The sequence below is a fragment of the Elgaria multicarinata genome, chromosome 16, assembly GCF_023053635.1.
Source record: "Elgaria multicarinata webbii isolate HBS135686 ecotype San Diego chromosome 16, rElgMul1.1.pri, whole genome shotgun sequence".
NCBI lineage: Eukaryota > Metazoa > Chordata > Lepidosauria > Squamata > Anguidae > Elgaria > Elgaria multicarinata.
Genome location: NC_086186.1, coordinates 18,182,734 through 18,209,280, shown reverse-complemented (window position 1 = coordinate 18,209,280; position 26,547 = coordinate 18,182,734). Strand labels below are relative to the sequence as shown.

The window sequence follows — 26,547 nt, the reverse complement described above, 5'->3', positions numbered from 1 at the left end:
ATGGTTAAGACGGAGCTGGAGGGGAGGGAGAAAGCGAGAGTCTGAGAGACAGAGAGAGAGGCTGAGACAGCGCGCAGGCGCAAACCGGCCCTCCTGATTGGTTCGCTTGCCTTCTCCCCCCCCCTCCTTCCACCGCCGCCGGGTAACTATAGAGATCGTCTTCTGGAGAGTAGCGAGGTCGGGGTCAAGAGAGGCGAGGGCCGCGACCCGGAAGTGGATCCCCGCGCGCCGCCGAGCCGAGCGAGAGGACGGTGGGGGGAGGGAAAGGTGCTGAGGGGAGACGAAGAGGACGACGGCGACGGCCAGGAGGGACCTGAGGCGCGATGGCCGCCGCCAGCTCGGTGCGAGCCCTCCTTTGACCCGCCGACCTCTCCTTCCCGGCTCTTTCCCCACCATGGACCTGCCCGCCTCAGGGAGCAGCCGCGGCTGAAGGGGACCGAGCGACTCCCGCATCCCTCACAGAGAGAGGCGCTTTTTTTTTTCTTTGGGCTGCGGCCTTCTCCGGTTGCCCTGTGGGGAGGAAGGGAAGGGAAGGGAAGGAAGGGCTCTGCTTAAGCTTCCCTCTAAGTCTCCTTTCATATAGAGGTAGACAGAGGCGGCCCTGCAACCTTCCTGGCCAGGTTAGGTCCAAACTAAGGAGCCTGTGGAGGGAGAAGGGGTGCGTGTCTTTCCCCCCCCCTTTTTTTTTTTTTGAAAGGTGGGCTTCAACCTGCGAGGCTTAGGGGTCTAGGAAAGCCAAGAGTAGGGCTGTGAGAACAGGGAAGGCGTTTTGGAGAAGCAGGGTGGTTGTTGTTGTTGTAGTAGTAGTAGTAGTAGTAGTATTGGGGGGAATAAAGTCCTAAATAGGTGCTCCCAGAACTAAAACGAAAATCTGGAGGGCTGCGTTTTGCAAGCTTCTGTCTGTTCCATTCAGGTAGATCTCTATGTAGCAGAAGTCAGGAGAGTCTGTCTTTAGTAGAGGGTTCTGTTGGGGTCATGCCGGGTTTTCAGATCTGGGTTAGGTGACAGTTTCAGTGCCGAAGGGTAGGAGAGTCTGGTGGTGTGTCAGGTGGGAGACTGAACTTGAGTGACTGCAGGCTGTTGGAGGAGAACTGTCCTTATTGAGGTTTGGGTGGGAGGCGACGGAGAATAGTCTTGGATTCTGGGAGTTTTCCTGTAAGCAATGGACTTCTTGGATGTCGAGATCAAGGTTCGTTGTGGTAGTTGTTAAAACAAGTTGCAACTAGTCTGTGCAGCTTGGGTTGAGATAGGTCATCTAGTATCAGCTGTGAATTTCCCCTCCAACTCTCCTTGGTGTGGTTTTCCATCAAGTGTCTCTGATGCCAGAACAAGGCCCCAGAATGAACGGTTTCTCTTTGGGTGAGCTATGTTGGCTCTTCTGCTGCCCGCCTTGTCCCAGTCGCATAGCTGCCAAACTGGCTTTTCTGCCCCCAGAGCCCACTTACACTGTGATGCAGCCAGAACAGCAGGAAGGTGGGGCTGCAGTGGGGACGCCGACAGGTAGCTGCAGCCTGCACTTGACTGAGCGGGCAGACTGGCAGTATTCCCAAAGGGAACTGGATGCCGTGGAAGTCTTCTTTTCACGCACAGCCCGCGATAACCGGCTGGGATGCATGTTTGTGCGCTGTGCTCCTTCCAGCCGGTATACACTACTTTTCTCCCATGGCAATGCTGTTGACCTGGGCCAGATGTGCAGCTTCTATATTGGCCTAGGCTCCCGCATCAACTGCAATGTCTTCTCCTATGATTATTCTGGTTATGGAGTGAGCACTGGTAAACCATCTGAAAAAAACCTTTATGCAGACATCGATGCAGCTTGGCAGGCCCTCAGAACAAGGTAAATTGGGTGTTGGATAAGGTGCCTCTGCAAATGGTGATGGGTCCTCCTAATTTCAGCTTTGGGGCTGCTTGCACATCTGCTTCCACTTTGTAGCAGAATGGCTAAAAATTGCCCTGTTTTAATGTAGTTATGTTGCCCACTTGTTGGTTGGTTTTTTTTGCATTGGTTGTTGACGTGACCTTGCCAGAATCTTAAAAATGTACAACTAACTCCTCACATCTAAGAGAGCTTGTGTTCCTTGAACAGCTGCTCTCCATGCTGCCTAGCAAATATCTTCTAAATCTGAGTGGGTTTTCAAAAGCAGTTTGTGATATTGCATCAGGAGCTGCAGTTGGAAGGGGGATGGGGGAGAATGCCACTAGGTGCATGCAAGGCCTTAATTAACCTAAAGTAGCTTTTTGATCTTGGCCTTTGAGGGTGGTGGTGTTATCCTGGTGGTTGATGGTGTAATGGTGGGGCAAGAAATGAGAAACAAAGTAAAAATGTGTTAAATCTGTGCAAGGTGTATTTAACCTGTTGTATATGCTGATGGAACTATATGGTACAAGAGAAGTAATGTAATAGTGACACAAGAGTAATGAATTACTATTCATTATGGTTTCCTTGCCTTCTTGGACTGTTCATTAGGGTAAACGTGACAGAAAATAACACTCTTATGGTAATATCCTATGACTGATAGTATTACCTAGGATGTAGTATCAGTCACACCATTGTACACTATAATACTGCTTCAGTGTGGAGGCAAATACATGAGGACCAGATGTGGTGTATTGGAGTCTAATTCGTGGATGAGGAAATTTATGCAAAGACCTTTCACCCACAAAGACAGTTTATTTTTAGAAGATTCAAAGTTCAGGTACATTTAACAGCCTATAAGGAACAAGGAACTTTGTAGTTTAATAGTGTTGGTGACCTTCCATCTTGAATTTATGGTCTTAAGGGTTGACAAATAAAAGACACTTTGTTTAAATCTGTTCACTGGGCAGTTCAGAACTTGGTGGTTCTCCTCCAAGCAGGAATAAATTCCAGGATGCATTCAACCTGGTTCTTAATGTATGTGGCCACTTCTACAGTTTTCTGAAGCAAGTTATTTTGACTTTGGCTTTCTTTAAGTCAGAAACCAATCCAGAAAGCTAAATTCTACATGTTCATCATGAACAGAATATTTGGTTATGCAAATTACACAGGCTATCCATATGTTTCATGTAATAATAAAAAATGGCTAACCAGTTTGAAGAGAGAAACTAATTGAGCTAGCATAATCCATGCTAGGGGAGGCTTTCTGTCTTAATTGCAAATTAATGATCAAGAGTGGTGGAGGAGAAATGGAACTTGTACTATATTTGAGGGCAATAAGTAGACGTAAAGGATTTGAGACTGGTTACATGTGAAACGACATCTGTTCACTAAAAAGTCTCCAAAATCTCTGTACTCTCATTCTTCAGTGTGTTTTGTTAGTTATTAAAACATTTGTATACTGCATTTCTCCCATGAAGGCACTCCAGGCAACTATTAACAAATTTGTGACTGTGTTCAGACAATCTTATCTCCAGAAGTTGAGATAGCCTTTTTGGCTGTGCAGGCTTTCCACAAATCAGAAGTCTTACATTAATTATTGTTTCCCGTTTCCTATTTGCATCTGCATCGGGAAACTATGATTAACAGCTTAAGAATAAGCCAGGATTTGAAACTATAGTTTGTAGTTGTCTTAACATCCTTATTTAACCATAGTTTCCTCATTCAGATGACATGGGAAACTATAGTTAATGGGAAACTTCCTGGTTTGTTCACTCCTGCTGTGAAGAGGTTGAGAGTGTGGTCAAAAGGCTTGGGCATATCTCTTCTTATTAAGCTGATTACCTGAACTCTAGATAAGCTGAACTCAGTTTATTAAAATACAATAATCTTAACTCCAGATAAAAATAAATACTACTTTCACATTTGTAAAGCTTGCTAATATGGCCTAGCCAGTTATTTGGTTAGTTTTTCTTAAATAAAACATTGATTCTTTGAGATATAGTCAACTTCTTACCTATGAAATTATCTCCTGAGGCTCTGGAGATCATTCTTCATTGAGTCAGTTTGATGGGTACACCATTAGCTGGAAATGTTGATCTAGTGGAGTAAAAAAAAATTGCTCACAGAAACACTCCAAGGGAGATGCCCATTAGCACCAATTTGTAATTCATAATAAAAATGTTAATCTTAAAATAAAGGAGTTCTTATGTTGTATATACATATGTAAAATTCAGGTATAGGCTGAAATTGTTTTCCATTGAAAGTTCCCTGTCCAGCAACTTTTGCTTATGAGATATTAAAGGCTTAATTTAATTTAGGTCACTGTCTTGATTTCTTTTGAGAAAAAGAATACTTCAATATATGTGTTTGAATAATATTTTTATAGTTTGTGAGGAACATTTTCATTGAAGAGTAATCCCAAAACAAAATTGTGTGCTCGAGAACATTTGTTTATATGTTTTATAGTTAGTTTTAATAATACCTCTTAATGACATTGTGCAAAAGGGAAGAGCATTTCAGTCTGTCTGAGAGAAAATTAAACCTGGCTTTGGGCCAGGTGTACAGTTAACTACAAGCTACTTAGGATTCTTCTTTGCATTACATTCTTGAGTTTGCTTACATTCTTCAGGACAATTGCCTCTTTCTTTCTAGTGTAGGGAACATAAAATGGCATATTATCCACTATCTGAGGTTGTGATGAATGGCTTGATTAAATTCTACATCTGCTTTTGAATGAGTGAAAATGATTTGGCTAGAAATGTAGAAACACTTCACGCTGGGTTTATGTTCTTGCGCATAAATGATATTTGAATAGGTGCCTGCTGCCCAATCCTACTTTTTTCTTCTTACATTATAATAATACCTTGAGGAGTTAGCAAGAAAGTTAATATATACATTGCCAAAATATTGACATAGATTGTGTATCATTTGCCAGGCTATGTTTACAGAAGCTCATTATGAGTGCACTCCAATAAAACATAATGTTCTGTCTGGGTCTCCCAAGTACAATTGCAATAAGTGGTGAAGGGTGGGGAGAGTGGTAACTGCAACAAAAATATAGGTCAGTTATTTACAGCAGAGTTTTGAGAGGTTAAGAAGCATTGAATAAGTGTTACTATTTAGTAAATGGAAGATATATATGTGTGTGTGTGTGTGTTGTGGCATTGTGTGTATATTTGGGGGAGGTAGGTTAGATTTTGATTTCATCTGCAGCTGTAACCCTATCAAGAGTAAGACTCTCCTGCAAGTGGCCAATCAGGGAAACATCTGAAAATCAAGAAAAACTGGTTCTCTTCCTCCTTTAGGCCATCATTGTGCCACAAATTACTGTGTAGGTTGTTGTTTTTGTTGTTGTTATTATATTTATTTGTATCCCGCCTTTTGCCCAATACCGGGCCTCAAGGCGGCCTTACAAAATTTAAAACATACACGTTTTAAAACCTATGAAAATATATATACAAAAGTTAATAATAATAATAATAAAATATATTACAATATTAAAACATTAAACATTTAAAATACATGACAATTTTACAAGTCCTTAACATAGACGGAGGCCCAGATTATTCGCCCAAGGCCTGCTGGAACAAAGAAGTTTTAGCCTGCTTCCGAAAGCCCATCAAGGAGGGAGCCAGCCTAGCTTCCCCGGGAAGAGAGTTCCAGAGCACCGGAGCAGCCACTGAGAAGGCCCTCTCCCATGTTCCCACCAGGTGCACTGTGAAGATGGTGAGACTGAAAGAAGGGCTTCCCCAGAAGATCTCAAAGAACGGGCAGGCTCATAAGGGAGAATACAGTCTTTCAGATAATCTGGACCTGAGCCATGTAGCAAGCATGTGATAAAATGCTCATCTGATGGGTTAGTTCATGAACTCCTGCAAAGCTGCCTCATGTAGTTGCTAGCAAAACTGATCATAAACAACCAGTATGTCATGGCATTAGAGGAGGGAAAGTGTGAAGTCTTTCTCGAATGTAGCAAGAAAGGACATTAAAATCAAATTCAAATCATATTTCCTAAGCAAGCATGTATATTAACTGGTTTCTTTAACAATTAAAACACATACCGGCCAGCTCTCAATGAACCTTTATACAATCTAGGACCCTAATCTGACCATCTGGTAGTTTACAGTTAGAATTCTGCAGTACAAGGACAGATTTCTATTTGGCATTCTCTGAAAACATGCAAGGGTACTAGGCAGGATCACTTACTTGAAGGGTAAGGGAGAAATCCTGTTCTCACTCATTTAGAAATAAATCCCATTTGGGATTTCCTTCTAAGTAAATGTTCATAGAATTTGGCTGTAAGTATCTAGAACTTTCCAGGAGCTGGTAGTTACTGGGCAAAATAATGTTTATCCTTGAGATAGAAACTACAAGTTTTCAATGCTATTTGATTATGAATGTTTATGATTCTACTAATGTGAGAACTAAACATATTGCTGAGCTTAGGCAGTTCACAGGATATAAGATAACAAGGGAGTATAAGATTACCCATACGGGCTCCATGAACGATCCTGATAAAATGCAAGATTCTCTTTTGGATCCTAGGAGTTCTGGTGATTTGCTAATCCAGAGGTCTAATAGGTAGTCCATAATAATAAATCCATGTCTTATTTGTGACTTAAACCTTAGAAGTTGGATTTTTTTTTGCGCATGGTCCTTTTAACAATGTAGAAAAATGGTTTTACATAGAAACGCATCAGTATTTGGTCATTAGAAAGAGAGATGTGTAATCTTTAACATGCTTGTGTTAAATTTGGACTTTATTTTAAGAGAGTCACTGAAATTGTTTTTACAAAACAATTGTAAAAAAAAACATTTTAAAAAAATCTATCATAGTGACAACTCGTTCCTCCTTGTTAAAGATTGATCATTCTCAATGCAGAGTTTTGAAAGAAGTTTGTGAACAAAATTAATCCAACAAATTATTGCAAATAGTATGCCAGTGTGTATGCCTACCTTCATCAGTTCATTGTAGGTAGAGCCAGCCATGCTGGTTAGGGAATGCTAAGAATTGTAGGACTTTTTTGTCTAAGCATGCATAGGATTGTACCCTAAGAGTATTTGTCAACTTGCACAAACAGTGGTGTCCAGGAGCCATGGAATATTTGGATGGAAAAGAAAGATGGAAAACAGAGGTAGGGAAGTAGAAGGCTTTGTCTGAGCTTTTTACAGTATCCTGGAAGAAGGCATGACTGGCTGAAACCTTAGGAGCTTCCATCTATATGGATTATATTACTTTATTTTTCTTTCAAGATCATGTGATCTAGGAGGGGATTGGGCTGTCATTTTAGTGTTGACCTGCGCCTGCATTTCAAGTTCAACTGTGAGGTCCATTTCATTACATTTCAGCATGTCCCTGCCGATCTTGATCAAAGTGGCCCATTTCTTTTTTTGCAGCCCAGTGCATAAGTGAACTAGTCACTATGGTCGCAATACCTTGTTTGTGGGCTATGTCACCTTCAGTTGCTAACTAACCTGGTACCATACAACATTGCACTGACCCTAATTGTGGCTTGCTTTTAAAACAGATTTTGAAACCAGCGTTAGAAGCTTTTTGCACACCCTCACAGGTGTTCTTATATGCTTTGTGCGTGTGCAGATTTAGCACTGCACCAAGGTTAGCATTAAAACTAAACTGGGAGAAGCCTGCAGAATATTCCCAATTTCATAGCCACAGTTAAAAATCACTTAGCATTACATCTGTACCAGACCTAAAATGAAACCTGATAGACAAACACCTGCTACTGTAAGCGTGATCATGCTCTTAAATCCTGTGATAGAAAAAAGTTGTTTGCATGGTAAATTTAGTGGAAAGGCCTTTTATTAACAGATCTGTACCGTATCGTGTTAAGCTGCCACGTGCCAAGATGGCACAAAGCAATTTTTAGCAGCACTTGAACTTGTGACAAGGAAGAAACCAGACTGCTAGCTTTGTAACATCTCTTCCAGATAAAACTAGGCTTTAATCAAACCTGCAGGACTTCTTTTTGTAGTGTCAAGAGATTGCTTAGGAATACAGATGTAATATTTCTGAAATGTTAAAGCCATGGGGAAAAAACTTTTCCGTTTTTTTTTAATTAATTGAAACTTTGAGAAAATTGAAATACTTTCTTATCAAACCTAAACTTATTGTACTGCCTTAACAACGCAAAATGCATAATTTATAATTCGGCATGTAAAAGTACTATTTTGCACATTTTTGGAATTTAGAGAAATGCTCTGCATGTTGTCTCAGAAGTAAAAACCCAATCTGTTTAGTGGAGCTCATTCTGAGATAAGCATGCATAGCACAGCAGTCTCACAAATATATGTGCCCGACAAAAACAAAAAACAAAGAGAAAATATGTTTCCCTATATTTCCTGGGGTTTTTCCTAGGTCCTCAATATCTAGGAAACAACCCTAGAAGTAAACCCATCTTGGAATATTGTGAGTTGATGTGTACTTCAGATCTCAGAATGTGGATTCAGATACTGTCACCAAGGTGGTTCAACTAGCTATCCTTCCGCAAGCACAGTATGACAATCAAACTGCATTCGTATTCATGAAGCAGGAGGAAGGCCAGCGCGCTATTCAGGCTGTTCTGGCCATGTTCTCGTCCACACTTCTCTGTCATTCATAGAATCATAGAATAGTAGAGTTGGAAGGGGCCTATAAGGCCATCGAGTCCAACCCCCTGCTCAATGCAGGAATCCACCCTAAAGCATACTTGACAGATGGTTATCCAGCTGCCTCTTGAATGCCTCTAGGGTGGGAGAGTCCACAACCTCCCTAGGTAACTGGTTCCATTGTCGTACTGCTCTAACAGGAAGTTTTTCCTGATGTCCAGATGGAATCTGGCTTCCTGTAACTTGAGTTTGTTATTCCGTGTCCTGCACTCTGGGATGATGATGAAGAGATCCTGGCCCTCCTCTGTGTGACAACCTTTTAAGTATTTGAAGAGTGCTATCATGTCTCCCCTCAATCTTCTCTTCCCCAGGCTAAACATGCCCAGTTCTTTCAGTCTCCTTTCATAGGGCTTTGTTTCCAGACCCCTGATCATCCTGGTTGAAGGGTGGGATCAGGCATTGCCTAGTAGGATAGGTTGCTCCTTTTGGCATAGCCATGTTCATTGAATCAGTAAGAATAACCCATAATGTAGTGCCCCTTCCACTTCTTCTGTGAGTGGCTAACATTCTCATACATGTGCTTCATACATGTGTGCTTTTGAAAAGAACTGATGCCTGTTCATATCTAGGAATTCAGTATTAGTTTCCCTTCTGCTCTGGTTTTGCACCCCTTTCTTTTTCTTCATGGAACAAAGAGACAAATCTCCAACCATGCAATGGGATTTGGAAAATAGTTGAAATGACTGGTGTTAGCCCCAAAAGGGCTGATTTCAAGAGGATGAGGTTTAACTTCTCCAGCTGGTAGAAGCTTTCATCAGCTCATCTGTCATAGTTGATAATGGTGCTTATATCTTGTGCAAGAACCCTGAATGAGGGCTTATCTTGTTTCTGCTCTATGGAATGGACATTTGCACCGCTACTGTCAACTGCACTTTGTATACAATAATTTACTAGAAGCCAACAACTGTAATACAGCAGTCTGCAAGTGTTAGGAGATCCACATGCTGTTGACTAGTCCGATTCCTCAGACATTCAAGTTGCCTAGATACAAGCTTCCGAAAGTCTAGCAATGTGCTGGAGCGGATAACGTGGTGATCTCTGCATCCGGTTTCAGATGCCTAAATTATCCTAGGACCGTAATTTCAGATCACAGCCAGGTTGACCTGACAGCACTATGCTTTTCTTTTTTTCTAAAGACGGCTTGAATAGAACTCTGCGTAATTTAATATATTTTCCAGCTGTGAAAGAATGCTGGAAATACTCTGGCTTGTCACAGGCTGCTGCCAACTACTTAAAGAAGGTGGAAGGACTTCAGAAAGGGCTATGAGAGAGCAGTTTGCAACTGCAGAAAATAATAGTACCCTGCAGGTAGAAGAATAAAGTAGGAACTGCCTCGTGATCCCACAATGTAGGTCTGCATGGTGTTAGGGTCAGAAGTTGTGCGTGCCGGCTATAGCATATTCAGGATGCCTGGAATAGTTCTATAAGATCTAGATTTCCCCCTCCCCCCATCCTGTATGCCACTTTTAGACTTGGTTGAATAAATATTATGGGAATCATTGCAGGGGCATGTTAAGACAAAACATGTATTAATGGTGGTAAGCATTTTGTCGTCAGCATAACAAATACTGGTGGAAGAGTAAAGAACAGGTATTTTGCCTACTGTTGAAGTTTGAAGGAGGAAGATGTGGAAAATAATGCTTATGAGCCAAATTTCCCATCCCAAAAATCTAGGGGAAAGGAGAAGTAACTCATTGGAGAGAAATTGGTCTATATTTAGCTAATATTGCAACCAATACAGTCCTTATGCTTTAGCAACAATGGGTATCCCGCCAATGAACTAAATTGATTGCAATATATGTGGTTTAGTATAATAAAGGCGCAAAACAATATATGTTTACACAGAAAAAAATCCTGTAACTCTCAGGATGTTGGGAGGTGTAAGACTTCTTTCTGTCTAAGACTGCATAGGATTACACCCTAAAATAGCTTTGTATTGGCTTTCTTGGTATTGTTTGATCATGTTATTTTTATGTTATGTAAAATATATGAGCTGAAGAAAGGATTATAAATTATAATTTGTATATGTTAAGCTCATGGGAGGTTAAATAACTGAAGGATGCAGACGTTACCCTGAGCACCTAAGAAGATATAAGATGTGAAATCGGATAACAAAATAAGTTGGACATGTAGTGTCCGGTTAACAGTTCAGATTAACCAGATGGGAATGATACAAGTGACCAAGCTTTATAATAAATTAATTGCAAGTTGGTGATAAGAGTTGTCTGGAATATTCATATGACCAGCCAGCATCACAAGGGGTGGTAACTAGTGTTGTGGATTGGGATGGGGTGGGGGGTTTGGGGGCAAGGAGATTGGTTTCCAAAATGCTTGCATAATCTATATATATAAAATGCTTAGGTATGTTTCCGTAAAGGCTTCAGCTGATACAGGTTGCTAAGCAACAGTAACAATGTGTAATGTCAGCTGATACAAGTTGCTAAGCCCCTTGCCCGACTCCTCCGGGCTTTCCAAGGTAATCCTACCCCCTTTTCTGCCTCTTCGCTTCCCCCACACTCACGAAGGGGGCAGCTCCCCGGTCCGGAGCATAGCGAGGCACGGCCGGGGCCCTTGGTGGCCGGGTGGGAGGCCGCTTGCCTGCTGCGAGCGGAGGCCCTGGCCTAATCTCATGCGAGCTGGGCGGGCAGCCCAAGGCTGACAGGAACCCCAGGGAGAGGGGGACACCTGCTCCCCCCACCCCGACCTCCCTGCCCCCCAGGTCTGCCAGACGGCCCTGTATCGGTGGCCTCCAAGCAGCCCCCGCCCCCGCGATGATATTTAATTAATAAACTTTAAGATATGCTGCAACGACATATGTTACACTGGGTATAGCTAGTAAAGGGAATTTGTCCACAACCAATGCACATCGTTACCAGCAGTGATTATAATTATTTTACTACATTATGTGTGTGTGTGCATCAACAACATTATAACTTCCTGAAAGCATATTATACAACCGATGAAGGAAAAATATTTGGCTGTGTGTACACACACACACATTCTTAATGAAAAATGTGCATTCGCTGTCAAATTTCTGTATGGAATGCAGAGTTGTTTTTAGAAATTAGGCTTGGTGTGGAGAACTGTGGTTCCAGCCTTGTTCTATTAATTAGCTCACTGGAAGGCCTTGGGCAAGTTACTGGACATCAGTCTAACCCATTACAGAGAGCAGTTGTGAGGATTAAATAAGCTGCTTGTTATGCTGCCCTGAGCTTCTTGGAAGTGGGTTAAGATAAGTACATAAAACTGTTGATCGTCTCCTTAGAAGGCATATATCCTATTGTCTCGAATGGATTGTAAGTTTCTTGGGGGCAGGGGACTGTGTCTCTGCGATCTTGATCTATCTAGCTAAGTGGTGGTATTTGATGAATAACAGATGCAGCCTGGCCAACAACTCCACAAAAGTAACTAGTTTTACAAGCCAGCCTGCCCACAAGACACCTTTAGCCATAATATTTAGCTCAAAAGGCTCAACCACCATGGCTTAGCATGTCATCTGATCAGGTTCAATGTAAGTCACTTCTGCCATATCAATTGCCTGAAAGAAAAAGGACCAGTTTTAAATATAAGCTGGAAATTTTGTACCGCCTTGTCATAGGCAAACTCGTAAAAAATAGGTGCGTGCACACACTTTTAAAATAAGTCGTCTTTGGTTTCCCAGAGGCGCTCCTTATTCCAGTGAGTAGCTGTTTACAAGCCAGATAAATGTGTTCCTAAAGCATGCAGATGGCAAAACCATTTAAGAGAAGCAAGTTTCCTATTCCAGAAAACATTGTGGATTCTGTACTTCCCTGAAGAACGGAGAGCAGAACTTCCTCTGGTGGTATCTGTTGCAGAAATATTCCCCAGAGACTGGCTTTGTTTAGGTCTTGTACACCGATCCAGTAAAAAAAGTATATAATGGAATGTAGCTCATCTCTTCTGCATTATTAATACTTCAGCCAGTGACAGGAGTCTTTAGTGGGCAGCCAATGCTTCCTGCCTGGGATAAGCAAGCTTTTAGATTTCTGACATTCCTTTGCTACAAGGCATCTTTAATTAAATGTGACTAACTCAGTTAAAGTGACTTCGGTGCTTTGTTTGTGGCTTTCTAAATGTAGCTGTGTGTACTAAAATGGTATTGTACTTGGTAGTGGTGATCTCCTCGTCGGGCCTCTAAAAATAAGCCGTTGTGCTAGGGAAATAGCGTAGTACCAGACGATGCTTAAGCAATACATGTTGAAAAGTCTTAGATCGTGTTCACGTGAATGGTTACTGAAGTTGAACAAGCCCAATAGTTCCTGCTGTCATTGCGCCGAAGCATGTGGCTCCTTCCTCTGCCCTTGGGCAGTAAGATGCCCGCACTGGAGGCCTTCAAGAGGCAGCTGGACAACCATCTGTCAGGTTTGCTTTAAGGTGGATTCCTCAATGGCCTTATAGGCCCCTTCCAACTCTACTATTCTATGATTCTATGAATTGCAGTCCTGTGGGAAAGGGAGCAAGATGCACACTGGCAAGCAATAAAAGATCTAACTGCCATCATTCATCAGCTGACCCAGGACACAACTGCAGCCTGTCTCCTCCTCCTCTTCTGCTTTGAAAACTGCTGCAGTCTCAGAATAGGAGAGGGAGGATATGCAACTCCAGAGCAATGCGTTTTGGGGGTGGTGTAGAAGCAGTCACAATGTTGTTGCATTGCATTTTTATGTAAGATACTTTGGGGGATCCTTTATAGAATCATAGAATAGTAGAGTTGGAAGGGGCCTATAAGGCCATCGAGCCCAGTGCAGGAATCCACCCTAAAGCATACTTGACAGATGGTTGTCCAGCTGCCTCTTGAAGGCCTCTAGGGTGGGAGAGCCCACAACCTCTCTAGATAACTGATTCCATTGTCGTACTGCTCTAACAGTCAGGAAGTTTTTCTTGATGTCCAGCCGAAATCTGGCTTCCTGTAACTTCAGCCCGTTATTCCGTGTCCTGCACTCTGGGATGATTTGGGTCCAAAGGTGGGAAAGAAATAAAATTAACAAGTAATGTGCTTGGCTTTCTGTACCATTCACAGTGAGAGCTGAGGCAACATCAGCCTGGGGTGGGAGCAGGAAAGTGGACTTCTTTTAGTATAGTCTTCCCTACCTGCACACACAAAAAAGGGAGGCTTTATTTTCCTAGGTGCTCAAAGTGCTTCATCGTCTCAGCCCTTACAGCACCCCTGTAAGGTAGGACACTTCAACCTTCATATTGTAGATATGGGATGTGAGCCTGAGATAGTAGCAGGTTGTCTAACATCACCTATTTGTGGCTGAGGTGAGACTTGAGCAGAGGACTACAGCACTACAGCTCACCGCTTGTTCAAACTACTGCAGATCCTTCACACAGCTGGTGAACCTGTTTCTTGTCTTTTTAAAGGGGTTGGTTATCAGACCGCAGCTATTCTCATCTATTCCACTTATCTTTCTTGGCTGCTTCTGTCACATTGGACGGCATCTTTGCTTCTAACTTTCAAGAGTTAAGACTCTGTGTGCCAGAGGTGTGTATTTTCCACAAAACACTAGAGTCAAATGGTAAGGAAGTAAGATGAGCAACCACAGCTATTGCATACTTATTTATCTGGCCCTGAGCTATAAAGAAGAAAATCCTTTGAAATCTTTCCATTAAGTCTCTTCATGTAGCCGAATAAACAGGCTTCTGATGCCTTGGTAGTCCCACCACAGCAGGGTACCTGTAGCAGCAGTGTGGATATGTTTTTTTCTTTGAAACATACAAGTACATTTTGTAGCAAACCTAGCCGACTCTCTCATTTTTTCATACCATTTTTTTAAAAGCACTGCAGTTGTGGTCTTAAAGCCATTAACCTCTGCATTTACTTCCTAAAAAAGCAGCTAGTGTAAATATGTGTGTTATGCTAACTACCATAGAGCAAATACATAGGAATCAAACCGAGTACGCCAAGTTCCATTTTAATGTACCAATGCAGAAACAACAGCCACTTTCCAAATTTTCTGGTTTTCTGTGGGGCTAGCTCTGTGACCTCTGCAGATGTGTGCTGTGCATTCATTGCAAGAGAAGCCGTTTGCGGAGTCCTAACTCTCTTTTGGGGTGAGGGTGGGGGTGGTACTCTTTTCATAACTTCTCTCAATGAGCTATGACAGAAGATTTTCATCCCAAGTCACTTTGTGGTTGCTTCAGCGTCGAACCAGTTCTTGATTTCTGCTGAGGCCATGTACCGTTCTGTGTTTGTATCACTGTTTAATCCCTCTACTCTTGCTGTGGTAGGATTGATAAGACCTACGCATGGTGTTTGAATGGCTGCAGTGCCGTTTGAATACTTATGGGTGGTTTTTTGGAAACTGGCAGGGTTGTGGGAGTGTTTTTCAGACATAATTGTGTATATCCTCTCCTTCCATTCCCTCCCATACCCTGACCAAAACAGGCTCTGTAACGTTCAGTACTAGCCGATCTTAAGCTGCTTAAATATCCTGGCTCATGTACTTGAGTAGGGCTAGCTAAGGTGGAATGTTGTAAGATAATTGCTACTAGTACTTGCATTTTTATTTATTTGCTGGACAAAAAAAAAAAGCTTTTAATAGGTGTTTGACTTTAGACATCTAATATTGATAGACCATACATTTAGTTTTACTTTATGAATAAGCTGAGAGTTGCCACAAAGCTTCGGGATTTTCTTATCTTTCAATAAAGAAAATAACGTTTGGAAAATGTGTTCCTGTAGTCCAGGGCTCGATAACTTGTGGCTACCATTTTATTTATTTATTTATTACATCTTTATACTGCCCAATAGCCGAAGCTCTCTGGGCGGTTCACAAAAATTGGCTGTACCGGCTAGGGCTCATTGATTTCAACAGTAGACCTGTGGAAATCAATGGGACTGATTAGTCATGACCATGTGTAGTCTCATTGATTTCAACAAGTCTGCTCAACGTAGGACTCGTATGACAAAACTATTTATATATACCCCCATCTGCCAAAGAATTGCACTCAAACTGGCTACATCTAGACCTCCACAAGTTGTCCATCCCTGCTATAATCGGTCAACCAAATCAGTACTCTATATTTCTCTTCATTCTTGCTCCAAGATCTTCACACTGTGACAGTAACTTAACTCAGGGGGATAAAACATAAGGCACTTGGCTGTGGTTAGCTACCTAGTTACTGAACACATGGACATCAGTGAAAGGATCTAATTTTTAATTATGATGAAAGAGGTTATGTAGCTCTCTGAATGAGGGGAGTTGTCAGTATTTTTGGTTACCTTGTTTGGCAGTTCCTGGATTGTTTAACCCAGGAATTTCTGTGGGCATGCCTGCTGACTCCCATGCATTCATCATTTCCATTTTCAACTAACAACCCAGGAATGCCCCATCCAAACCCAGAATCTTTGAACTGTTTGGTGGTTAAACAGCCCTGAGTTTTTGGGTTAGCATGTGATGAAACAAAAGAGGAACAGGGAATGCCTTGGCCATTTACTAAAAGCTGAAGAAACGAGCATGTGACTTGCACACTTTGCTCACCCCAGCAATTCCTGGGTTAAATAAGCTAGGAATTGCCACTGTGATGTGCGAACCGGGTCACTGTCTCAAGGACCGGGATGATCCGGAAAAGCATTCCAGCACTCTTCAGGTCAAAAAAGCATGTTACTTCTGTTAACCCATAAGACACAAATGCTTTTAAAACACAGCAGACATCAAGAACTGGCACGCCCAGATGAAAGTCTGGCTACTGAGAAATGCTATCTCGCTCCCCTAGTTAATCCAGGAGCAAGAAGGGTTGTTTGTGCATGTAGGGAGTGTGTGGTCCAGCAGTCCCCTTACAGAAGAGAGTAGAGGACTCCCCACCACTACTACCAAGTAAAACCCATTACAGACCAGGGGTTCATAGGACAGAAACATGGTTTCTCAAGAGGGGTATGTGACTAAGGGCTATGCTACTTCCCTAAAAAAATCTGTTGATGTTTCATGAGTTTAACAGATGTGAATTTGCAAAGAATCTTCAAAATCTGCAGTTTATCCTCATTGATCTTGTTGGCAAAGTGCTTTGGGATGTGGTTGGAGACTTCAAACTGAATTTGGTTGTACTATTGAAGTGTGCCACTGAATCTCAGCAGGCTCAAACTGAGGTGTGCTTCTGACATTTCTGCAGTTATGACTCTTAAGACCCATGACTTGGGTCATGGGTCTTAAGACGCTTGGGTAAACATCATTTAAGGATAAAATGCCTCAACATTCCTTCTTGGGATCAAGTCTTGTTGAACTTGGTGGATTTAATTCCACTAAGGAAATATTTACGGCTGGGCGACGTGATGGTTGTATGTGGATATGTGGCCTGGTTTACACATGCAAGGTACATTTATTTAAAAACATGTCATGTGTAATCATGTGTTTTTATGTAGGTTTTGTTTTAAAGTGTCATATACACCACCCTGAGATCCCTTGCAGATGTAGAGTAGTTTATGCATTTTAGAAATAATGAATTAAAACGCTTGATTTCTCTTACACTTGATGACAGGCAGCTCAATGTGTGATCTGATACTACATTGAAAAGCCATTGCATATGAGGACATGTGGCCATTTGACTAGGTGGGCGGTCCACATGTGGTCTAGGGTGTTAGATCTGCAATGTTTCCTTCATATATGCAATTCATGGCTTAATGTGACAGTCCACCCAAGTGATGAACATGTGTGTATTAACCAGGTCTTCATTACTACTAAATCGTGTGATCAACCAACTAGTTTCTAGCTCTTCTGAATAGGAAACTATATTCAGATGATGAAATAAAATGCAGCAGTAGGCTTCTTTATAGAAACAATAACGTATATTGGAGTAATGAACTATCATTCCTATTTAGAACTATGCAGTGTTTAGAATTGCTTAGTTTGGGTGTGAAACTGGGTCCTGTCCCCCATACCTTCTGCTCTTTTGTTGACCCTTGGCTTTGATCCAAATTTTGTCCTACTTTGAAAGGACTCATTGAAATCAATGGGACTTCAGTTGGTCCTGACTAATCAGTCCCATAGATTTCAACAGGTCTACTTTAAGTAGGATTCAGTCTGAATCCAACCTTTGCATTTTTGTCTTTATAATGAAATATATAGTCATCTTTTCTCAATGCATTGATTAGGTTATTAGAGTTTATACTTTCAGCTTTGTATTTTTACACTGGGTTCACCCTGCCTCTCTCTCTCTCCCTCCTGGGAATGTGTACTCCCCATCCTGTTGTTTTTGGGATTCTTCTACGGAGATGATCTTTGCAAGAGCAACTTAATCACATACCCATAAATTTTAACCTGGATGTTCCATATGATCACATGGTTTTCTGTTTTTTTTAGAGACAAAAAGCCTTTTGATTCAAAGAAGGTGTTTTAGGAACTACTCTGTAACTCTCCTTGAAAATGCACTGAGTGCAGACCACCAAAGAGCTGTTTGGGACGTCTGCTTCACGCAGATAGTTGTACTGTGTGTCACATACTTCGGTATTAGAGCAGTGCTCAAAACTTCTTGAATATTACAATATCTAGAAAGCTGTTTTCCATGCCCTAAGCAAAATCCTGTTTTATTGCTGTATATACACTGGCAGTCTGGCTTGTCATGGCTTGTTTACGCTTTATGTAGAATCGAAAGAGCTTCCTTCACAAACTGTGTCTTCATAACAGCCTTATAAAATAGATGGTGGTTCCCATTTTACAAGTGGGAAAACTGAGCCAGGAATAGTTACTTGCTCAAAGCCACACAGAACCTTAGTAAAGAACTCAACTTCATGATTATAAATATTAAGAACTAAATTCTGTATTTTTCAATGAAACCTTCCTAGTGTCCAGGACTGCAAGAAAGCTAGTGTGCAGGTACTATCATCATATGCACATCTGCTTGCCGGAAACTTTTCCTGTCCTCTATTCTGTCAACATCTTCCTCCTGTGCTTTCTTGCTCTCTCGTCTTTGCCCAGCCCTCATTATGTTTCTTCCCCTGCACACAGGGCTTTGAGACTCCCAACAGCTATGGTGTTGGCCATGTAAAAGCTTTGCACTTGGCTGAAACCTGAAAGCTGTGGGCAGTAGCAGGGTAATGGCACGCCTGGCCTCAAATGCATTTCTAGACATGTGGCCTTTCGTTAAATCTGTTTATGCAACAAAGGAGCCTGTCATGGAGATCACTGTCCAGATGTAGACATTAAAACTAAAATGAGAGGTCAGACTGCATAGCTGATAACCTCCAATACTTTTTGCTGCTTTTCCCTATGTGTATATCCCAAGTGGGCAAATAGGTTTTTTTTATGTATGAGCCCTTATGCAGAACTGTAGAAAATAGCTGGAGTACTGAGCATTTACCTAACCCTGACCTAAACAAGTGGTCTAATAGCAACCTTTAAAATGCCCTGATTTGACAATGCTAACACATTTGAAGTTTATATCTAAAAATAAATAAAAGCTTCTGTTCATCTATACCTGAACCATTCTGAATATTATTTTATAACAAGACACAACTATGTTTTCCTCCTTCCTATCTTTGCAGGTATGGTGTCAGTCCTGAGAACATCATTCTGTACGGACAGAGTATTGGAACCGTTCCCACTGTGGACCTGGCATCTCGGTATGAGTGTGCTGCTGTAATCCTTCATTCGCCCTTGATGTCTGGTTTGCGGGTAGCTTTTCCGGACACTAGAAAAACATACTGCTTTGATGCTTTCCCAAGGTATGTGCAGGATTCGCTCCAAGGGAGGCATTGTTCATTGATACTAAAATTGGGTGTGTATCTTTAACAACAACAAACAACCTAGGTCCTGGGTGCACTGAATCAGGTGTAGCTGTGATGACCTTAGGAGTGTGTGTGTGTGTGTTACATCTACAGTTCTTTCTGCTAGGTATCTTTTCCATTGTAACACTTACCCTGAAAAGGTCCCACAGCTCAGGTCGGATCACATTCTTTGCATGCAAAAGGGTTCTAGGTTTTAACCCCTGGCATCTTCAAATAAAAGGGCTTTAGGTTGGCTTTCTCCAACCTGGTGCTGCAACTGCCATATTTTACAGCCAACACATCTGGAGGGTGCCAGATTGGGGAAGGCTGCTTTAGGTGAAGACATGGAAATGACCTCTGAGTCCTTGGAGAGTTGGTGCCAGTCAGAATCTGACAGTGCTTGCCTAGATGGACTTGGTATAAACAACTCCATAAGTTCACATGTAATGTCTCCCCCTATGAGGGAAGGTTACAATAGCTGGGATTGTTTAGCTTGAAAAAAAGGAGGCTAAGGGGAGACTTGATAGAGGTGTACAAAATTATGTGTGGTGTGGAGAATGGGAGACATTATCCTTCCTCTCTCATAATATTAGAACCCAGGGTCATCCCATGAAGCTGACTGGTGGGAGATTCAGGACAGATCAAAAGAAGCACTTCTTCACACAATGCATAGTTAAAGTATGGAATTCACTACCACAAGATATAGTGATTTAAAGCCATCCAATTTGGATGGCTTTAAAGAGGGTGGATAAATTCCTCGAGGAGAAGGCTATCATTGGCTACTAGCCCTGATGTTTATGTGCTACTTCCACTATCCAAGGCTGTAAGCCTGCATGCACCAGTTGCTGGGGTCTATGGGCGGGAACGTGCTATTGCACCCATGTCCTACTTTGTGGGTTCCTGGTCAACAGCTGGTTGCGAACAGAGCACTGGACCAGATGGACCTTTGGTCTGATCCAGCAGGGCTCTTCTTATGTTCTTAGGTCAGTGGTCGCTATATACTCCTTAACTTGGGCTGGTATCTCATTGACCATAGATGTACTGCTGAGTTCTGCAAATCAAAAGGCTTCAGAGTTTATTTATTGCATTTATATACCGCCCCATAGCCGAAGCTGTCTGGGCGGTTTACAAAAGTTAAAAACAGTAAACATTAAAACAGATATACAAAGTTTAAAAACACAAAAAGCATAAAAACACTGTATCCTTATAAAAACAGCTGTTCTGGGGTCCGTTAAAAGCAAACAAACTCAGCATACGTGCTGTTAAATGCCTGGGAGAGTTCCCCTTTTAGCACATTTTTTTTAATTGCATCCACTTTAAATATTCTAGGACACTAGCTTGGAATATTACTTTTTGCCCCTGTTACCTTACAAATAATGATGGAGAAAAATAGTTGGATGATGTCCAGTAGTATGGGAAACCTAGAACCTTAAAATCTCCATTTCCCCACCCAAGTGTGAAAATGCTTAGTTAATTTCTTAGGAATTCTAAACTCTCGTATATTGACTGTTTAGGAGGAAAGTGGGAGAACTGCTTACCATGTGATTGCCGCTGTAAAGCTCGCGTTCCACAGACCTAAGAACATAGGAAGAGCTTTGCTGGATCAGACTGTCCAGTCCAGCGTCCTCTTTCCCACACTGGCCAACCAAATGCCCCTGGAAAGCGCATAAGCAGGACATGAGGGCAAAAATCCTCCCCTGTTGGTATTCAGACGCATGCTGGTGGCAATATATTAACATCATGCCTTCTAGCCACTGATGCAGTTATTTTCCATGAATTTGGCTAATCCCTTTTTTTTCCAAGCCAGCTAAAATGGTGGCCATCACCACATCTCGTGAAAGCAAATGTTCTACCTTAATTATTCATTGTATGAAGAATACTTCTTTTTGTCTGTCCTGAATCACCCACCAGTTAGCTTAATTGGATGATTCCAGGTTTTAATATTATGATGTCTCCAGGTTTTATCCATTTTCTGTGCACCATAATTTTATAAACTTCTGTCAGCCCTCCCCCTTCACCTTTCTTCTAACCTAAGACTCCCTGGCTGTTGTGATCTTTCCTCTTAGTTCCAATCCTCTGATCATTTTGGTTATTCTTTTCCTGCATCTTTTCCAACCCTACAATGCCCTTTTTGAGATTCAACAACCAGACAGCACACGTTATTCCAAGTGCAGTCACATCATAGATTTGTATAAAGGCATTACAATTCTGCTGGTTTTATTTACGATCCCTTCCCTAATGATCCCTCCTGGTGTGAGCTGTCACTTGGTCGAGAGCTGATATTCTGCAGGCTCTGACTGTGCCCACAACTTTGGAAGAGCTGTGTGAATGGAGTCAGCAGTTGACTACCGGCTAAAGTTAGAGCCATTGCAGGGAAATGAAAAATGGAATCTTAGATGTGCTAAGTAACATTAAAGATTCCACCCAGTGTAAAATTCAAAGTGTTCAGTCTCGTGTGGCGCAGGGTGGTAAGCGGCAGTTACTGCAGCCGAAACTCTCCCCACGGCCTGAGTTCAATCCCAGCGGAAGCTGGTTCTCAGGCAGCCGGCTCAGGTCGACTCAGCCGTCCATCCTTCCAAGTTCGGTAAAATGAGTACCCAGCTAGCTGGGGGAAAGTTAACTGGGGAAGGCAATGGCAAACCACCCTACTACAAAGTCTGCCAAGAAAACGTCAGCGAAAGCAGGCATCCCTCTAGGAGTCAGCAATGACTCAAGTGCTTTGCACTAGAGGTTCCTTTCCTTTTATAACCTGAGGGTGCCTTTCTCATTGTTTGGAATGCAGGGCATGAGTACCTCTGAAGTTTAATGGACTAGACTCTGAAACGGTCTTTCAGCAGGCTGCTGTTTTATACCAGAAGTGGATTAATATGTATGCAGGATGTAGAGGATTTCTTCGTTGGACTCGCTTCTGAAAATGGCTTCAATACACACTTCAGAATTATTTATTGCATGCTTTCAATTTTTTATTTAATGTGGAAGAAAAGATATATTGCATAACTGGAGGGAAGGGCAGTGGCAGAGGAGGAGGTGATACGGAGAAATATATTAACTTCTTCCCCATGGTGGAGGGAGTGGTGACAGAACAGGGCTGGAGAGTAAAGGTGGTTAAAACTTTTCCTTAAGGTATATTGACCTTGAAGACGAGAGTGATTACGTGTGTAATCATCAGCAGCTTACAGCAGTGGTTGAGTATTAGTCACTGTTTGGTTATGAAAACCAGTTTTAACGCCCTAACAAGCAGCCCCTTCAGTATGAATGTACCAGTTCTTTCCTGCAAAATATGTAACGCCACTTAGCAGAACAGATTTCTTGTATCTTGCTGTTAGGGAAATGCATGATGCCTTCCAATAGAGCTTGCCATTAGTAAGTTCAAAAGTGTTGCCTCAGAAGATCCCACAGCCCAGGGCTGGTGGTACAGAATTCACTGAAACATGCATCAAGAGTGCTTTGAAGATCAAAACTATACCAAAAAATCATATCTTCATAGGCAGTTTAGCTATTCTTAGAGGGCAGTTCCTGGCGGGGTGCACCAGGGTTAATGTGCTGCTATTGCTTTTTGGTGTCGTTCTCTCCACCCCTTGCCTTTTAAAAAGCTACAAATATTTACAATATGACAAACTCTTCCTCTTTCAAAACTTATTTACAAGGTTTGGAACAGAGCTTGGATGAAATGGGCCAAGTCAAACAGCAGGTGAAAAACACCACGGGCACGGACTAGTTTAACAGCAGTAGTATTATATCGCGCACTCCTTTGCTTTCCGCAGCGCTCTTCCTCACCAGCAATCTGAATTCACTTTGTATGTTAAACATTTTGGTGCTTGCATGAATGGCTGCGTGCCTTATAAGAGAGAAAATTGTTCATTGCAGGTTACACGGAAATCTTTTGTGTTTGCTGATGTTGGGGCTCCATCAGAATGTAGTCTCTGTAGATTCCTCTAGCTGCAGAGCGATGTGGTTAGGAATACCAAGTCAGGCTAATGTGCTCTTTGAATGCTGCCTTGCTGAGCAGCTGAGCTGCCAGTGGGAGGCCTTCCAGTGGCTGTGCAAGCTACAAATAATGATGTGTTTTTTCCTGAAATGCCTGAGTAAGGGGTGCATGATGCTAATTATGTGCACACTACGGTGGAAAAGGTTCCCCCTTGAGTTTCCTAAATGCTGGGCGGGGTGAGGGGGGAATACGGCAATATACCTGTTAAGAATATTTTAAAAGAGTTCTGCATGTCTGGGAACGCCCCACTTTTAGCAGGAGTTGAGTCACAGGTATTAAAACTTGTTAACCGGATCCGCTCCCTCCAACATGAGGGCAAAGGCCTCTTTAACCCATTCCTCTCTAGTGTGAACAGCAGCCCTTGGTAAAGTTCATCCTTTCTTTCTGTCCCTTTGCTGCTCCTTCTTATCTACCTTTGCGCTCATGTGGAAATCGGCAACTGAGATGCACAAGGCGGGAATGCCGACAGATCCGTTACTGTTGTTCACACCAGGCTGGAGAGGATTAATGAGACCTTCGCTTGCTCCCTAGCTTCCTGCAAGTGAGTCAGCGGGCAGAGTGCGTGTTGCTGGCACTTCACCCTTTGCTCAGTTCAAAATACGGCCTCTCTTTTAAAAGTACAAATGAGTTGACAACCAGAGACAGACCCTGTTCTGTGTTGTTCTGCCTGGGGCGAGGGTTGACATAGCACTTCACTTTCTTCCTCCTGAAGATGTGCTTGCGGGAGGGCGAGGCCACAAGAGGTTCTTGCGTCTCCCACGGCAACTGTCCACGGTGGCCTAAAGAGGCATGCCTCGGGATTTGACAGCCATGTGCGGCTGACCTCGTTCTTTATTACAAGGCTGTAGGATCCACTGCAAACCCCGAGTCTTTTCTTAGAGCAGATGCAACCTTCATTCCAAGCACAGTTGGGCAGTGTTGGCAGAAAGGAATGAACAAATGGCACTTTCATTTTAGGGGCATTTTGTTGGCAATACAAGGAGTGTTAAGCTTTGAACATGAGACCAGTCTAACTTAATGACACCATCACATCCCTGTCTGAGCTTCCTAGGTGGCCAGAGTGAATTGGCCATTGCCTGTCTCTCTCCTTGTAGACTGCAGGAAACAGTTAACAATAAATTTGGTTAATGTATTCCGGTGACTTCAATGACTTTCCAGGAACCTTTTCTATTAGAGCAACACTGCTGGATCAGACCAAAGGGTCCCTCTAGGCCAACATATTTTCTCCCCACAGTGGTCAGCCAGATGCCTCCAGGAAGCTCAGGACATGGAGGCAATAGCCTTCTGCCTTTGTATGAACTTCAGAGGCAGATATACTGCCTCTGAAACTTAGAGTTCACATAGAGTCATCCTAACTGGTAGCCAGTGAAAACTGCATTGATGTGGCTGCCACAGAACCAGTGCACTTTGCAAATGGTTCTGGGCTGTGTTCTAGGGCACTGGCCAGAACCGATTGTGCCTCCCTGTCACCTGTGGTGCCATCAAACATGCCCGATACTCACCTGTGGCTGTTCCTCGCTGGGAAACCCCAGTAATGGGTGGGTGAACTCTTTCTGAAATCGTCTGCTGTTGGTGGTCTTTCCCTTGGAAGAACCTCAAAGTGTTCCCCAAAACAGTCTTAAAAACCATAGATGTTATCTGCTTACTGACTTAACTTATAATGGTATCTTGGTTTTCTTTTCTTTTTATTCCTCAGCATTGACAAGATTTCTAAAGTTACCTCTCCTGTGTTGGTGATTCATGGTACAGAAGATGAAGTAATAGATTTCTCGCATGGTTTAGCAATGTATGAGCGATGTCCCAGAGCGGTGGAACCCCTCTGGGTGGAAGGAGCAGGCCACAATGACATAGAGCTTTATGCACAGTACCTGGAACGACTAAAACAGTTCATATCTCATGAACTCCCTAACTCCTGAAGAAACCTACCTGATCTCTTATTTTCTTTCTTTCTTTTTTTTAACCTCAGTTAACTGTGAATGGAAGAATTTCCCTGTTTTTGCACATGCATTAACTGGATTAGCTGTAATAGCTTTATACTATGAAGAAATGCCCTCTCATTAGGGCAGATCCAATCAAGTTTTGACTGTCTTTTTATATCAGGAAACAATTCTAACAGTTGCTACTGTAAACCCCCAATACTTTTTACCTTCTATACGCTAGAAGAGTTGGAGTTGTGGAAAGGATACTAGCTAATCAGGATTCTACTTAATCTAGTGCAGTATAATACCTCCAAACTTTTTCCTACCCCCACCCTTCAAGTTCCTTGTCTTTTTTTTAAAAAAAAAATCTTCCCACAATCTGGAATGCAAACAATCTAGCCTACAGCTTCTTATTGAGTTATGGATTCAGTCTTAAGAGCATTCTCCATGTCACATTTCTAGCTGTGCTATTGTAACTGGAAAGTTTTGATGGTGATTTCTCATTGTGGTTATTTGGGTTTTGGGGCGGGGTGGGGGGCAATCTTACCTTCCTAAGTAACTTAATTAATGAAAATGTCATGGGGACACACATTTCTAAATGGGGCTAATTCTGAAACAACATTTCATCAATTTTCTTCGTATTTACAAAATGAAATATTCTTAAAGGAATAATGACTAAATGGCTAAACCCTTTAATTCTTTTTACTTAAAAATTGTGTAAATTTACTAAGCCTCATTATTCAGATGATGTCTGCAGTCTGAATAAGTGCCAGTTTTGGCAATTTCCTTGTGTAAAGCATTCCTTATAGAGGTTTTTAAAAGTATTGTACATAAGTGAATTTACATTATACATAACTCCTGATCGGTAGTTTAAAATTTTAAGTCTAGTTAACAAATTCTGGTTTGTATATGAATATGTTTTGTTATAAGTTTTTATCCCTGCATTATTTTGCTATTAAAAGTTTTATAAGATTTCCAAGACAACTAAAAAAAGATTACACTTTTTTTTTTTTTTTTTGGATGAATTATGTAAGAAACTTTAATTGAAACTGACCTTTTGTTTAGGGGAAACTTTTCATTCTCTGACACTGGAATCGCACAGAATATGCAAGACACTTAAAATCATTACACTAAGAGGCCTGAGGTTTTTTCCCGAATTGAACGGCCTTAAATGTACTGTAAGCCTCTGATTGTTGTAAAAATGGATTGCGATTGATTATGGTTTGTGTATTTGTTGCCAGAATGCAACAACAGTGGTTGTAATGGAATAAAGGATGCATGGAATAGAGGGTTTTTTGTTGCACCTCAGTTTGTCTTATAGTTAAATTGTACCAAAGGCACAAATAGGTTGGACATAGCAGAACTCGTTCATACTGTCAAGAAATACTTTTGT

The 26,547-nt window shown here is 42.0% G+C and overlaps 1 protein-coding gene across 1 annotated transcript; it reads left to right on the top strand.

Moving 5' to 3' along the window:
- Positions 1-253: 253 nt before the first annotated feature.
- ABHD17C (abhydrolase domain containing 17C, depalmitoylase) lies at positions 254-26,442 on the top strand. The gene is made up of 3 exons (XM_063142559.1): positions 254-1,837; positions 19,026-19,205; positions 24,932-26,442. Exons 1-3 carry the CDS (start codon positions 1,320-1,322, stop codon positions 25,149-25,151), a joined length of 918 nt encoding a protein of 305 aa, XP_062998629.1. The 5' UTR covers positions 254-1,319; the 3' UTR covers positions 25,152-26,442.
- Positions 26,443-26,547: the final 105 nt, after the last annotated feature.